Genomic DNA, 17,087 nt, shown 5'->3' with positions numbered 1-17,087 from the left:
TGGGACTCGGTGGCAGTCAAACTCGGACTTACATTCTTCCTCTCACCATTGACACCTATATTCGACAATCCAGAGTTTCCACTAGTGCTAGAGGAACGGACGTTACAACAGAGGCGGGTTACGGAGTGCAAGTCGGTGGGACACCTCTTCGACTTGGAAGGGTTCCTTCCGTTTGCAGAAGTGCAACAATTCTACACAATCACAGCACCGCAACGTTTTCAATGCTTCCAAATCCGCCATTGGCTCCTCCATCCCAAAGTGCGGAGATGCTGGTACATAGAAAGCTCACAACATATGAGAAATGGCTCATAACAAAAGATTCGGATAAGAATATGATTTCTGAACAATACAAAATGCTTCGTCCAACAGCTCCCTCCTCGCCCTCGGCGGGGCAGAGGCGCTGGAAATTGGGAGGGACCTAACGGAGAAAGAATGGCGAGATATTTACTTTCGGGCCAATCACACGGCTCGTAATACGGCCAGTAGGGAAGCGGCGGTCAAAGTGGTCACATACTGGTATTTGACACCGGCCAGACGGAATAAAAGGAACACAGACCGAAGCCCGACATGCAGGCGGGGTTGTGACGAAGAGGGTACACAGACTCACCTACTTTGGGAATGTAAGGAACTGACAGACTACTGGGTGCTATTCTGAACGTCATTGACAGAAAATTTGAGACCGAAATCCCCTGATTTATAGGGGGTTTTTTTCTCACTATTTCTTCGAACTTTTATAATGTTGACACGGGCCACTCCCTTGTTATACCTTGACAACATTTGGTGGAGGCAAGATTCTGGAGGAACAATCTGAGAAAGGTTGGGACCCTAGACTCACAATTTCTCCAGAACTGGTTCACACAATTTTTCCAGAACAAGACCTTTTGCCCTGCTTTATCATTTAAAGAGGACGTCGAGCATGGATTCCTAAACTACCTCCCCATGGTCTTAGTTTAACCAGACTATACCATAAGGGTCCAGCGGCAATGCAAGTTCTTTTAGTGGTAAAACAGAAGTTGAGGGCAATGCAATTGCAATATATGCTGCTTTATCCTGCAAAACTAAAGGTGCACACCAAAGGAAATCGCTTTTCTTGGAAAATCTTGTGAGTGCTCTGACTGTGGGGGAGGAGCGAATGGACATGCAGAGAAGGACTAGAGAGGTGTCTTTGATGACCCACTCAGCTCACCATGCTTGGCTGCCAGTTAGGTCAGTGGGGGACGGAAACGGTGACTCGAATCAAAACGTCATAAAACAGAACAAGGTGGTACTAACTCTGGGTATGGATGCACAGGGGAAGAAGGGGGAGAGGCCTCATAGGTCGGTTTGATTGATCCCCACCCAAAAATAGGTAGATATTGGTGGAAAAATGGTTTCTGTTCTGTAGGAGGGAGATGTCATGGGAGAGAGTACCTCTCAACTGTTGTTCAGGACAGCTGAATGACTGGAGTTACTTGACTTTAGTGGCTGTTTAGTTATCTTGTTAGATAATTCGGACAGATGCTTCATGTTAGGAAGTATGGAGCATGGAGGATTGGTTGATGAGTTGGTTTACTATTTATTAGAATGCACTGCAGGGAAAATGGCTAGATATGACGAGACTGTATATTCAGATCACTGGTAATGGCAGACACAAGTGCATCACCTAGTTTTAAAGAAATCTCATGGAACAGTAGCATAAATAATATAAATGAAACGGGGGACGATGCTACAATATCTTAGGAAAAATACACTGAAAGTGAACCTTTTACAAGAAAAAACAGTTGTTTGGTACAAAATGTAGCTTTAAGGGCTGACACCATTTCTTGATGGAGAATTTCCAGGTCCTTCAACTCCGCGATGTCACCCCAATTATGTCAATCCGGTGAGGCTGCAAAAGGTCTGGCCACTATGGCAGGGCTATTGCAGGCCTACTCTGTTCAGGCCAGTTTACAACTGTCTGCTCCTCACCTCAAAAAAGCAGACTATTAGAGCAAAGACAAAATCGACTCGTCTCATGCCCATTTTCACTTTACCAACTGTAGAATGCACTTTAGTTACTGGTTCCGTCACAGTAACAACTGGCAGATGCTATTGCACTTGCCGCTATATCAACTCAAATCTGTATGCTGCCCTCGATTCCTCAACAGATCCTTTCAGCATATAAAAATTCTGCTGGTCAAAGAAGATTCCTCTCATCCCAAAAGTCTAGCAAACTTGCCTTGCACACAATGGCCGTTGCTTGCACTTTCGTTACTGGTTACTCCAGCACAACGGTCCCTGAGGACAACATTGAACTCATCAGGGCTGCCAAAGATCAATACATTTGCTTTGTATGATGTGCTAATCAACCTGGCTTAGGTCGTTGCATTTGCTTTTCTCCAGATCTGAATACACCGCAGGATGCACTCTAGCCCTTTCCAGTTTTGGATTAGAAGAGTGCTTAAACCATCTTGTATTATGACTTTGCATCATGCACTTTATCTGATCAGGACTTTTGTAGGGTTCACTGTACACTGACAAGCGTTTTGGGGCGATGCCACAGGAAACGTCTTCTGCAGGGCAGCAAATAAATCCCCTTTGAATCACATGGTACTATGGGTACCCACAAATTCAGAAATGCATAAATAAGCACTGCTCAAACATGTCTTCTGCTGGGGGGGTAAAATGACTCATGAATAGGCAGCTCTTGGACAGCTCAGATTTGAGTGTTTTCAAATCTACAGGTGTTTAGATTTTGCAACAGGCACTTTATTGATCTCCCTATTCCATTTGTAGCCGCTGCCTTACATTAGGGCTTCTGTCCCCAATGCCTAGAGGGGTCCCCATTGGCGTCTGCCCCAAAATGATTCCCAGGCATGATTTTTCTTTTCTTTGCATTAGATTCGGACATGAAAGACTTATGAGCTGCTACATGGATAAGAGGTATGCTGGATTGAACTGAATAAGTCATATTATGTCCTCTCGCTGTTTCTACTGTTTTAACATTGGCATTTTTTGTTATTGTGATGGTTTTAAGTAACTGGAACAATAAAATGTATATATCTATCATGCTGGTCACTTCTCAGAGCTGATCCAGACGGCAATAAAGGACCATCTAGAACTAAGCAGACACTCAGTGGCTTCAGCTGCCAAACTTTGGAAGGCGCAGAAGTTAACGCTAAGGGTTACAATCTCTCCTACACTGTAATTTTGCCCACAGAGGACAAATGGGAGTGCAAAGACATGGTGGCACTGAAATTTACACTTGAAAGATCGCATGATGAGAAGGGAAATACTGAGGTGTGTTCTCGTATGGAGGTGGTGCAGCTGTCACAAAAAAAGCAGCTTACCACACCTTATGTTTATGTTTAGGGAATTTGTTGAGCGCACATACACCGAAAGGTCTCTTGGCGCTAATAGAGGTTGGAAGCCGTTCCGAGGTCAGATCTAACCGTAAGCTTGGGTGAACAGCCAGGTTTTCAGTTTTTTCCTGAAACCAATGTAGTCCGGTGTTAATCTGATATCACTTGGAAGAAAGTTCTAAAGTTTGGGGCCTAGCATGGAATAGTGTGAGCCCCCCAGTCTGTTGGCCTAGAATCTAGGAGTGGTCAGCAGATTAATTGAGGTTGATCTTAGGTTCTGATTGGGAAGGTATGGTGAGATCTTTGAGGAGATGAATTTAGAGCCCCTATCAAAGAGTGCATTGAAAATTGTGCAGCCTGTCTTGAACATAGACCGCTGAACCACAGGAAGCCAGTGAAGCTGCTTCATCAATGGCTTAGTGTGGAAGTGTCTTGGTTGCTTGAATATTAATCTGGTAGCTTGGTTCTGTATCAGCTGTAGTCTATGGGTTTGATTAGCTGGGAGACCCAGATAGATAGCATTGGCGTAATCCAGCCTGGACAGGATCATGGCCAGCATGATTACCGTACTTGCCTCCCTAGTAAAGAATCTCCTGATTTTCTTAAAATTTCTTAGCTGATAGATGCATGAAGATGTAACCACGTTAATCTGTGCGTGCATAGATAATTTGGCGTCAATTGGATGCCAGGCTCTTTACAGAGATCTTAGGCATTGGTGGAGTGCCTAAGGCAGCTGGCCAGTGGCCTGACGTCCAATGGCGGAGTCTGTTGTTAAAGAGGACTATCTCTGTTTTATTAGAGTTCAATTTGAGGTGATTATGACACATCCAGTCTTTAATAAATAGCATGGTGCTTCGAAAAAATGCTTTAGAGTACTCTGTCTCATTTATTGGGAAAATCAACTGCATGTCGTCTGCGTAGTTATAGACCTTAACCCTCATGCATTGGAGGGAGTGGATAAGGGGGCACTTATAAAACATTGGTTGAATCACAAAGTAGGCTATAAGGTATGGAGGATAAGAGAGGCACATTTCTATGTTTGTTAGTTAACTGAGACATGGAGCTGTGGATAAAAGCCAAAAATCATGATACGGTGAAGGGGATGGTAACGGTTGCCAAAATAACTGTGGAGACCGTAGCTACTTACTATCAGAAGTTATACTAAAAGGTATCCATTCCTCTGCTGAAAGAGGAACCCTATAATATGGGATCTACTCGTGACCACCTTTCACCAGTCTGACAGAGATGTTTTAGATATGCCTATTTCGGGAACAGAGATATTAGAGGCTTTTAAATGAAGGCAATCTGGTAAAACCTCAGACCCCAAATGTTTTCCTCTAGAATTGCATGCATGATTTGCTAATAGAATAGTGAACCCACTGAAATGCATGAGCCTTTACAGTTGGAGAGATGACCCTATGACCTCACTACCATCGTTGCTATTCCTAAACTTGATAAGGTATCCACAAAATACACCTCATATAGGCAAAAATCTCTAATTAATACAGAGGCTAAAATACCCTAGCCAACAGGGTGGTCAAGGAATTAGGGCCCATAGTGGAATGAGATCAAATGGCTTTATACCTGGTCAAAGGACCAAGCAAACACAAGGAGATGATGGACGGAGTGCTGAAACTTTTCAGACACTCACCCCCAGTCACAGATCTGGGTTAAATCCATCATCATTCTTTAGCTCACTTTGCCACCTCAGTTCAGACCCAGCTATATGCAAATCAGTCTTGACCCTGTGCCTCATGGGACAGTCCAGCCCGAACTGCCAAGCCAGGTCTTTCCTGAACCGGAAACAAGCATCCTGGGACCGGTTTCTGGGTTAACACCCTTCATCAGCCAGGTTAGCTTGAATCCAGTGGCAAAGTGAGCAAGGGACCCACGGCTGGGCATACCCTGCCAACTTAGATGATGGACAGAGCCACTGGAATGGCATGGTGAGCAAAAAAACGATGGATTTAGGCTCAGATCACTGTACTGGGGTGAATGTATGACATTGTTCTGCATTCTGTCCATCAATTGTTCTTTTTGCATTCGTCACCCCGAGTGGGACGGGTATGCCCAGACGTGGGTCCCGCTCTCCATGCCACTGGAGTCAAGCTGTCCTGGCTAATGAGGGGTGAAACCCCGAAACCGGTCCTAGGATGCTTGTTTCCAGTCCAGGGAGGACCTGTCCTGGCAGTTCGGGCTGGACTGCTCCCATGAGGCACAGGGCCAAGACTGTCATGTGAAGTCAAAATATACTTTTATTTGATTTCGTTAAAAATCATAAAAGGTTGGAAGAACCAAAAGGCAACTAGGTCGTGACCACAAGCGATAAACAACGGGTAAAAGTAAAAATATTGACAGGTATATCAGTGCAATTGGAAAATGTGTATACAGATTGTTAAGCAACTTGAATTAAATTACTTATTTTGTCCAGTTCTTTTGCCGCAATTTTCCAGAAATGTATGGCTCTACAAGACAGTTGAATCGACGGCCCTCCAAGACACTATCACTACTGTACTACATGTTCTTACTTGTTCCTTCCTTAAGGCCTCCCGAAGGACAATTTTTCGGGTTTCTAATAGTGCAGGGCAGATACAGAGTAGATGTAATAATGACTCATCCCCTTGTCCGCAGAGGCGGCATTCCTTGGATGGCCATGTGTATTTCCATTTTGGGGTCAAATCCTTCGTGGGAAATGACCCCATTTGCAGCAGGGTCAGATAGTGCTTTTTCTGATAAGAAAAGTGTTCAAACTGGTACGGTTGGGGTTTCAGTGTCTGATAGGCATGTATCACTGCCCAAGCATGGCGTTTATTCGAAAAGGCAGTTTTATCCGTTAGTAGAGAAATCCGTTTGATGGCTTTATTCACGATGGATTTAAAACCAGAGTACGTTGTAGGGATAAGCCAGGCCTCTTCTAGCTGTAATGCAGAGAGAAATTCCTTCAAGACTGTAGTAATAGAGTTGATTAGCCTTGTTTGATTTTCGATCTCTACCCAGCAATAGTGGGCTAAGGTGTTGTCTTCTGCTTCCCTCATCCTCCAATAATATTTTACTAGTGCACCTTGTCTGGCCGGGATCTGATTTTTTAATCCATATTCTAGACGGATTTGTGCTAGGGAGATATGTAACGAAATTAAAAAGAAACTCTTGAAAAGGTGAATTGTGCTGTATTTAAAGTTATGGCATCTTTAATGTTCAACATTTCTGAGCCAAAACATATGGAAGGTAGAAATGTGGCTGCAATCACTTTTAGCAGGTGGCCAGTAGAACAGCCTATAAGCTTGTTTGTTAAAATTTTGAATGCAAACAACAATTGTTTGGCTTTCGTGCTTCCTTGGTCCAAATGTAGCTTAAAGTTGAGATTGCAGTCCAGTTGAAAAACAAGGTATTTGTACGATGCGACCCGGGTCAGTGGTTGGTCATCCACTTTCCAGATAAATTTACGATTTTTCGTTGTTTTATTATATTTCGAGAAGCACATCACCTTTGTTTTTTGATCGTTAGTTGGGCCAAGGTGGTGTAAGCTCCTAATTCCGTAATCAGTCGCTGCAGGCCTACAGGAGTTTGTGCTAGCAAAACGATGTTGTCAGCATATTGGAGACACGGTGTCGGTATTTTGCCCAATTTTGGGGGGTCAGCTTGGATTAACCAAAGATGCTTGTCCAGGTCAGAGATGAAGATGTTAAATAGGCAGGGGGCTAACACACACCCCTGTTTTAACCCGTTGAGTGTTGGAATTTTGTTGGTTATGCTGCGCCCATCACCTTTCCTAATGTGGACCCACGTGCGTGAGTAAAGATTAAGTATGGCCTCCAGGAGTCTGGTTGGTACACCCCAGCTTTGCATTTTTGCCCCTGAATTTGCTCTTGAAACTTTATCGAAGGCCGCTTTAAGGTCGATAAAGCACGCGTACAAGGGCCTAGATTTTGTAAAGGCTTGATTGGCTAGGAGAGTGGCCGCAGTAATATTCGTGAGGGTACCCATCCCTGCCCGGAATCCGGTTTGCGTGTAGGGTATTAGGTTGGTTTGGCTGACCCAGTCTTCTAAATCTACCAAAAGGTTCGATGCGTATATTTTTGCCTCCACAATTAATGCAATCAACCTGTAGTTGGATGGATCAGAGCGTGGGCCCGACTTGTAAACTGGATTTAGAATACTTCCTCTCCAGGAGTCAGGGATCAAACTGGAGGCGATAGCTTGAGTAAAAAAAGGAGTAAGTAGACCGGACCAAAATGAAGGATCATGCTGAAACAGGGCGTTTGGCAAGAAGTTGGGCCCTGGAGCACCCTCAGATCGTAATTTTTTAATGGTGTTTAAGACTTGTTCTTGTGATATCTGCAAAGAGAATTCAGGTGATTCGTGAGTCAACGGGTCATTGACTGGATCTGCACCAACAGCCCCCTTCCCTATTGGTGTTCCAAGCTTTAGGGTACTTGAGAATAAGGTTTCATTATATAAAAGATCGATATGGGCTCTCCATGTAACCTTCATTATGTCCGAGTTGTGATGTTGGTTCCTGCCGTTTAATAGCTGGTTAATGTGTTCCCAGAAAAGCTTAGAGTCCTTCTGTTTGCAGGCATGGAGGCGTTTCACCCAGATGTTTTCGCGGAACTCTTTCTTAGCCAACTTAGTATCCCTTTTTAGCATTTTTCTTGTTTCTGATATTAAGAGAAGGAGTTCCTGGCGTAGTTGTCTTAGGTACTTGTTTAATTGTTGTTTTTGCTTCCTCAGACTTTTAGTGAACCAAACTGCCCCTTTAGGACTTCCTGCTTTATGGCGGTAGGCGTGGTTTGAGAATTTATTTAATTCCTGAATGAAGGACTCCCAGTCCTTTATACTCAATGGTTCGACATTGAATCTCTCCAAAAGACTGGTGTATGTACCAGTGATATCCTCAATGCTTTCCTTTTTCCAGCTGAGATGTTTTAGGTTGTAGCATTGTGGTGGAAGAGACATTGCGTTGTCTTTAGCTGGATTTACGGTGTATCCTAACAGCGTGAAGGATTGTGGCTGATGGTCGCTTTCCGCCCTATCTATGATTTGAAAATTCACAATGTACGGGAGAAGATCATGATCCGTGAAAGTGTAGTCCATCGTTGAGCATATTTTTTGGGTCACCATTGTGTATGCTGCAGGGCAATCTGTCGGGCTTTGACCGTTGAGTACACACATTGAAAGGTCATCCAGACAGGCCGCACATCTCTTACCGAATATGTCACGTCGACTGAAGGCTGATGTGGGCCCTGTAATACGTTTTTTACTGTCATGCAGTAAGTTCATATTGAAGTCACCCGATAGTATAATGTTGGCATCAGGATAGGCAAGTTTTAATGTTACTAATGATATTAGTTGTACGATTCTTAGCCTCTTGTTTAGACGCGGGGTGAATGTAGGTGTTGAGTATTAAACAGTTGAATAGCAGGGCGTCAAATTTGACACATAGCTGCCAGATGGAATCCAGGTCTATCATAGAAGCGTGCCATGGGATAATCTGTCGAGATGAAGGTAGAAAGACCACCTTTTGTTCGCCCATATTTTGTTGCTCTCTTGGCCAGGTTCAATAATTCCTTATAGCCAACTATTGGTGAAGGGATTTTCTGCCAGGTTTCTTGGAACAGAAGAATATTGTACTGTGTAATGAATTCCATGAAGTTGGGATCTTCTAATTTCGTGCTCAGGCCGTACAAGTTCCAGGAACAGATGTTACAACCCTCATGTAAATTTGGCGCTATTAATAAATGTATTCATGCCATTCCAATGGTTGTGCCGGCCAGATTCAAGTGCCGGGAACCCAAGGACTTAGCGACTTCTGGATGGGCAAAGGTGATAGTAATTTTCTTGGCTGTGTAATCTATACCCTTTAGTGGGCTGTGATGGTCCGGGCCTTTAGCTCCCTTTAACAGGCCCTCTGTGTGATTTGGTGGCTGTAGCGGGCTGGGATAACGGGTAGGAGCGATCTATTTTAACTCGACACCTCATTTAGCGAATTAATCCCTCTGCTGCCAAATGTACTCAATAAGGGAGTTATCAACAAACGTAGCTGTTGTAGTTTCTTGACCCATGGAGTACAAGTTCTATTTGAACTCTATGCTTTCAATGTCACTAGTGTTGAAAGTGGAGAAAGGGCTTGAAATAGTTTAAGCAGTACGCTTCTATTAAGAATGTCATGGGTTCCCCTTATGACATATTGGCGAATGAAATCCAGTTTGTTATTGAAGAGATCACACTGTGACACGTTGTCTGAACTCCTTTCCTTTACTTTCTTATCCACCGTGAGCTCCGAAAAGGTCAGAGGTGAGTTCAGGAAGACGTGTGTTTTTTTGTGAGTGAATTTCGTGATCCCTTACATGGGTAACTTCGTTACCTCCCTGACTTTGGCTGTAAGTTATATCCAGATTGCGACTTTCTTCTCTAACATTTTCCATGGCCAAATTGACCTCACACGGGCAAGTTGTCCTAAATTCTATCTAGGTGCTCCCTGATTTTGATAAAGGTTTCGCAATTTGTGTGACCTGTATTTTTGAGTTATGTTTCTCTTTCCTTACGGGAGGTTTGAATAAACTGTAAATTTTTTCAGACGGGGATTGCTTTCTATTATGAATAGGACTACCAGGAGTGATAGACGAGTTAGATGATAGAATCAATTGCTCCTTATTACTTACAGCTTCCCTGGTGTTTAGAATTACTTTGCCTTCACATTGATTCCTGTCTTGAGCAGACATAGCAAAGGTTAAATTGGATGTCTGACTAGTTTGTTTGCTTTTTCTGGCCTTTCTCAGGCGTTTTCTCTCCTGCTTGGTTAGTGACTTGATTGCTTTTGGTTGGCTTGCTAGTGACTACTTGCATTGGTCAGTAAGTGAAAAATTCAGGACGCCTGAGTTGTCAGGTGCACTTAAGAGTTTAGGTGCAAGTGAATGTGCCTGGATTGGGGCTGGATTAAGTCCTGTTTCACTGATTTTTTGCCCCCTGATAGAACTGGGGCGTTCCATGACCACTTCCCTTAATACTTAATTTTCTTTCTCTGCTGGTGTTGCAGACTTAGTTAAAGCTTCCCTGGTTGTCCCCAATAGTTCAGTCAGAAGGTTTGGAACTGTTCTAATTAATCAATTATTTGAGTGCAGTGGCAGTGACACATTTGAAATGATGTTTCACGGTCTCACTGCACCTTCAAAATCATCTCATTAAAACTGTGCAACTTTTGTTTAACCCCCTGGACATGGATTGCTAGGATATTTAAAATGTCAACCTGGGTGCCTAACTTGTCTGATTTGCATATGGCTGGCTTCAAACTGGAATGGCATGGTGAGCAAAAAAACAATGGATATAGGCCCAGATCTCTGTACTGGGGTGAATGTATGACACTGTTCTGTCCATCAATTGTTCTTTTTGCATTGGTTACAGAACCAGACACTGCTTACGATGTCTTCAGGTGGCATAAGCAAGCCTTCAGAAAATAAACCATCCAGTGGTGTTGTTTTCCATAGACTTCGATTAAGCGTTTCATTCGATACATGGTCATTTGTATATATGGATCTAGCCAGTATGAGGTTTGGCTTGAGCTTTACTGCTTATGTACACCTACTCCTCGTCTCCTTGGGCTAGGGTTGACTTCAACAGAGCAAAGTCTAGGCCTTTCCCAATAGAAAGAGGGACAAGACAAGGGTATCCATTGTCCCCCCTCCTCTTTGACTTAATTGTAAAACCCTTAACGATTTAGATACAATGCAAAAGAGTATAGAAACACTTCGGGTCTCAAGAGTCAATTGGCATACCTCTGTCCTGATGCCCTTTAAAGGCCCTGCGGTAGTGGCAGATTTAGACATACCTGGGCTGCACATTACAATGCCCCTTTTTAATACTTGGGTATATTCAATTCATTGGATCAGGAGGAGTGTGGAGATGTAATGTGCTTCCTATGATGCATAAACTGAAGGGCCAGCTGGCGGATTGGGGGCAGACTCCCAATCTCCATTATCAGTAGGGGAGCTTTATTTAACATGATTTACCTGCCACGTGCATTATATATTCCACTAAATTACACCTATCCTTTGCCTCAATTTTTTGTTTTCTTTTTCAAAACACTTCAATCAGACCTCACTGCACAACTGTATGGACGTGGTACACCCAGATTGGCGTTTAAGAAATGTGTCCAGTCACCGTATGATGGTGGACTCGGTGTAGAAGACGTGCAGTTGTATTAGCCTAGTGGATCTCCCATCAAATAATAAAAAAGATTCTTAAAAAAAGTGTGTCAACGTTAGACAGATAACCCACGTATAAGAGTAACAAAGCATTGCCACGGTTTACTAATGGCATCACAAGCTAAGGAGCCACATTCGACTAAAAGCCTCTACATTATTATCTGCTTTGTCATACTATCTAAGAAGGGGTGAGGTAAGTCATATTAAGTCCATTCTTAACCTGTTCAGTGCTGAGAATGGCCTGGAGCACTCCTAAGCACCAGTGACCAAGTACTGAGGACCAAGTACTGAGGACCAAGTACTGAGTACTCCAGGCCGTCCTAGCACCAGAGGCCGGAAATCCCTCTGGTACAACCACAAGAGAAATTTGTCTCTCGGGAGATGGGTAAGAGCTTCCCCAGCTCGAAAGTGAAATGTTAATTCAGCTTTCACTGCTTCTGTGCTTGGGAGCCACCGAGAACCAAAGCAGACGGGAGGGGTATTGGGAGTGGTATTGCTAGAAAGTGGAGGTGTCAATGAGAGTCGCTACCTGAGACACCTATTGACCTTGGTTTGATGCTTGTCTGTCATGTGCCCTAGACACAGCCACACAAGTGAGGTAGCATTTTTATCGGGACAAGTGGGAGAATGGTGAGTGATAGGAATTTTGTGGATTCCTGCTGACTCCAGAAGTTTACTCACAGAAACGCAAGGTAAATGTGCAATTTTAGTTTGAGGTTTGCTGAGCATTGTGGGTAAGAAATCTTTGATACGCAAGGCATACAATTCTGGACTCCCTGGGTGTCTAGTTTCCAGAAATGTCTGCGTTTGGTAGGTTTCCCTGGGTGGCCGCCTATCCCCGACCCCTAAAAATGCCGCTACCCCCCCCCATTGCCAAATCATATCATTTTTGTGACAAGAAATGTTGATGTCTTCACATTGTGCTTTGGGGTTTTTCCTGTTGCGGGCAGTAGGCCAACCCACAGAATTGAGGTACCATTAATATTGGGAGCATTGGAGGAATGGTAGATGGTAGGAAATCTGTGGCTCCTTGCAGATTTTAGAACTTTCCATTACAGAAATATGAGGAAAATGTGGTTTTTTTTAATGAAGGTTTGAGGTTTGCAAGGGCTTATGGGTAAGAAACACTTTTCAGAGCCATTTACTTAACTCCATCCTGGATTCCCCTGGGTGTCTAGTTTTAAAAAACTGTACAGGGGTGTGAGATTGTCTTAGGTGCCGGCTAAGCTAGGGCCCAAAACCCACAGCTCGCCGCATTGCAAAAAAAGGTCAGCTTTCAGTTGGAAAATGTGATGTGTCCATGTTGTGGTTTGAGGTCTTTCATTTTGCGGGCACTTGCCCTACCCACACAAGTGAGGTACCATTTTTATCTGGACACTTAAACGAATTCTGAGTGGTGGGAAATGTGAGGCTCCCCTGAGCTTACAGAAGTTTTCCTTACAGAAATGTGAGGAAAATGTGTGGTTTTTTTAGTCAAAGGTTTCTGGGTATGAAAATCTGGTGGGAGCCACACATGTCACCCCACCCTGGATTCCAATATGTCTAGTTTTCAAACATTTGCAGATTTCATAGGTTTCCCTAGGTGCTAGCTGATCTAAGGCTTAAAATCCACAGCTAGTCATACAGCAAAAAAGGGTCAGTTTTCAGTGGAAAAATGTGAGGGTTGCATTTTGGGGCTTTTACTGTTGCGGGCATTAGCCCTACCCACGTAAGTGTGGTACCATTTTTTTCTAGAGAATTGGGGTAATGCTGGATGGTAGGAAGTTTGCGAATCCCAGCAGATTCCAGAAGTTGTTCTTCCAGAAGTTTGCAAATGTTTCTGGGTAAGAAAACCTGGTGGGAACCAGAGAAGTACCTCACCTTGGATTCCCCTATGTGTCCAGCCTTAAAAAATGTATAGGTTTGCTAGGTCTCCCTAGGTGCCCGCTGAGCTTGGGCCCAAAATTCACAGCTACCCACATGAAAAAGGGACAATTTTCAGTGGAAATAAATGTGATGTGCCCATGTTGTGTTTAGAGGCCTTACCTGTTGCGGGCACTAACCCTATTTACACAAGCGAGGTACCATTTTAATGGGAGACATGTGGGAATACAGAACAGTAGAACATTTATTATTACCAATTGTATTTTTCTGCATTTGTGCCTTCCAAATGTAAGGCAGAATGTAAGAAAGAAGACATTTTAATAAAAGCCCTCTGAATCACATGGAAGTATGGGTACCCACAAATTCAGAAATGCACAAATAACCACTGCTCTTAAACTCTGTATCCGGTGTCTATTTTAGAAATACATAGGTTTCTTTGATACCCATTTTTAACTCTATATTTTACCATATAAATTGTTCTATACCTGGTACAACATGAAAAAACATTGTTAAGGTGCAATTCAGTTGTTGGCTCTTGGTACTTGGGCTTCTTGAAAAACCTACAAACCCTATATATCCTCGCAACCCAGAAGGGTCCAACAGACTTAACGGTATATTGCTCTCGAAAATCTGCCATAGCAACAAGAAGTTACAGATGAAAACAGTCACAAATGGCTTTTTTTTCAACTCAATTTCAATATGCTTTTATTTTAACTGTTAGCGTCTAGGGGAAAACCTTGAAGGATCTACATAAATTACCCCTTGGTGAATTTTCCGATTTTTGTTTAGTTTTCAGAAAGGTATAGCTTTCCAGGATCTGTCATAGGTTTTACACCGGTTTCCACCACAAACTGGAAAGCACAAAAAATAGGAAAAGTGGGCTATCTCCCAGTAGAATGCCAAAACTGTGGTAAAAACATGGTTTTCTGAATCAAGTCTGCCTGATCCTGAAAGCTGGGAAGTTGGTGATTTTAGCACTGTAAACCGTTTGTTGATGCACTTTGTAGAAAAAAAACAGACCCTTTCTACTGCAGCACTTTTTCCCCATCCCTCCACACCTCCCCAAAAAAAACTCACATTTAGCTATCTTTTGGGTAATTTATGTTTCCTCCAGGGGAATCACCAACCCTGGGTACCATTAGAGTCCCCAGGATGTTGGGGAAAAAGGAGGCACAACTGGTGTGGATACCTTATGTGGGAACTAACAAAATAGACAATTTTCCATTTTGTGCTCACAGTTTGCAACCACTTATTTCTGTTAAGTCAATCAGAGTGCACTGAACAAAATCCTTCACTCAACAAAATCCTTATCAATCGTCTTGAACTGCGCCATCAATTATGACTGTCTCCTTTTTATAAAAAATATATGTATTTATTCAAATAATTCAAATGCATATCCGTATGTCCACCATTTACAAATTAATAAATATACAATACAGTAAAAAGCACATTCAAAATCAAAAATCATTACATCAATGTCAGAAATCATCATCACAGCAATCACACCATTCAATTTAAAGTATTCTAACAGCAGATCATATATAGTTCTTATATACCTTGTATAGATCATCAATTATAAGCCTACACAAATAAGACAAGCAATAACTATGTATCAAAGTGTTTTCAATGTACAAATTGTGGCAAACGTTATGGAGGCCTAAGCACGAACTATTCCAAATACCCAAGAAAAGGCTTAGCAATGTATGTGTTGAATAGAGAGGTCTAGCGAAAGGGTGAGGGTTATCACTTACCTTCAATATTTCGGCATTTCTGTCTCACATCAAACACAAGCCTCTCTAAAAAACAAAAAGGAGAAAATGAAAAACATCAAGAGAAAAACTTTACAGATATAAAAATTATTACTTTTATTATATATTAAATTAACTATCTCCAGCAGAAAAGAAACTATGTATTAGGTAGATTTAATTTGAAAGTCACAGATTTGTTCAGTGCAGATTCAGCATTGACAATTGTGTAATTTACAACTCAAGCATAAGGTAAATAGGAAATATTTTCTATTGTTATTTACATAGCAAATACAGCTTAGAGTTCTAACAACAGTCTGAAGCCTAATTAAGTTTTGTGAGAATACAAATGTTCACTAAAGATAACTAAGTTGTTTGCTTTTCTATGTACATGCAACAAGAGCTCAAAAAGTCAATCCAATAGAAGAATGAACTCAAGCATTACATCTACCCTCAAAAGCGTCAGAAAAGTAGTAATCCATAAAACATAAACAGGTTTAGAGGAAACTCATCTCCTGGGAATTTGGCAGCCAGCAAGCACTCAAATAAAGGCAGAGAGCTAGCACTTTTTGAGGTCTGCTCCAACTTGTCAACAAAAGCAACCACCCTTCCCTTTTCACCTCTATACAGGTTTGAACACAATCATACAAAAACAGCAACTGGTTCTAGTATTTCCTCTTGAACGCTGTCACCAGTTTTTGATCAACATAAACACTGAACCAGAACACAGTTGTAGAAGAAATAAGGTGCTTTAATTACAGTGACAGAAGACAAACTTTTCATACAGAGATGGCAGAACTTAACACCGTCCTCCCACTCTCAGTCAAAACCTGGATAACAGAGAAACTTCATGTGAATGAAATCTCCAAATAGATCTATATTCTATACAATCTCATAAAGTATCACAATAACACATACTACATAGGCTAGACAACGTTAATGATTCAAAAATATATACACAAGTACAGAGCATAAACGTACTCATTAGGTGAAAGCACATGGGCGCTTAAAAAGAACAATGTCTTTAACAACTGGTAAGAAGGAGAAGAGCTTAATAAAGTGCATCATGCAAATGCAAAAAAACATTAGGGGAAGTTGTGTAAATTTGTAAGACTTCAGCAGAAACTATTAATCCCATTCAAACACTATGTGAAGACACAACCTCACTGCTATCTAGGGAAGGCACAAACCATACCTCCAAAACACTTCTGATATAATAAGGTACTTAGAAATAACGAAGGAATCCAGCATTGACATCAGAACACCAGTCTACGACATCTAATGGTATGTATTGGACAGGCTGAACGTAAACCAACTCAGGAGAGTGACTTCAAATGGCATTTATTAAGTGAGAGTTCTGATTAGGGTTTAGACGAGTGACCCTGTCTAATACTGGTGAAAGGATAAGAAGACAGGGGTCAACTTTGTTGGCAATGTTTAGTCTCTGATCAGTCACATAAAAGTTTGCTATTTATTTTCTGTACAACAATCTTAATACTGGCTGATAGTTCTCCAAGATTAAATTAACCCAGATTTGTTTGCAAAACAAGTTAGAAACTGCTTTCTCATTTTAAATTTTTCAAGAGTGATTAAGCAGTAATTGGCAATGTCAAAGGGATCAAGGTAGGTCTTTGTCACAGTATATTTTTAAAGCCTTGCTGTTGTCAGAGTAGATCCCTAATGCGAGGGAGGCATTAACCATGTTTAGCTTTGACTTCAGTGTTTTGCTTCTTATCGTGTCTGTTTTGATGGTGCTGATGTAGAAGCTTTGGCTTCAGCGATAAGTCTTGTGTGTGTGTCATGCAGAGCCCACCACATGTCTTAACTACTAGTGGTGCACTTGCAATCTGAGAGTTCCTTAGAGTAACAAGTGTTTGAATGTATGGGTTTGGGTGGGCACATCATGAGTATGTGGTCTCCAAACTGACATGAAATGAGTGAGGTGAAGATGTTGGAAA

General features: G+C 42.2%; 1 protein-coding gene across 9 annotated transcripts in view; it reads right to left on the bottom strand.

Moving 5' to 3' along the window:
• Window positions 1-17,087, bottom strand: part of DNMT3A (DNA methyltransferase 3 alpha) — a 1,939,932-nt gene that overhangs the window by 599,402 nt on the left and 1,323,443 nt on the right. For all 9 annotated transcript variants that reach the window (XM_085613211.1, XM_085613216.1, XM_085613220.1 and 6 more), the window contains one exon: window positions 15,136-15,180. In XM_085613211.1, the coding sequence (XP_085469337.1) occupies window positions 15,136-15,180 (45 nt within the window). The remainder of the gene's footprint in view (window positions 1-15,135; window positions 15,181-17,087) is intronic.

The sequence above is a fragment of the Triturus cristatus genome, chromosome 6, assembly GCF_964204655.1.
Source record: "Triturus cristatus chromosome 6, aTriCri1.1, whole genome shotgun sequence".
NCBI classification, from domain to species: domain Eukaryota; kingdom Metazoa; phylum Chordata; class Amphibia; order Caudata; family Salamandridae; genus Triturus; species Triturus cristatus.
Note: the sequence above shows the minus strand (reverse complement) of the source record. Positions and strands in the feature narration are given on the sequence as shown.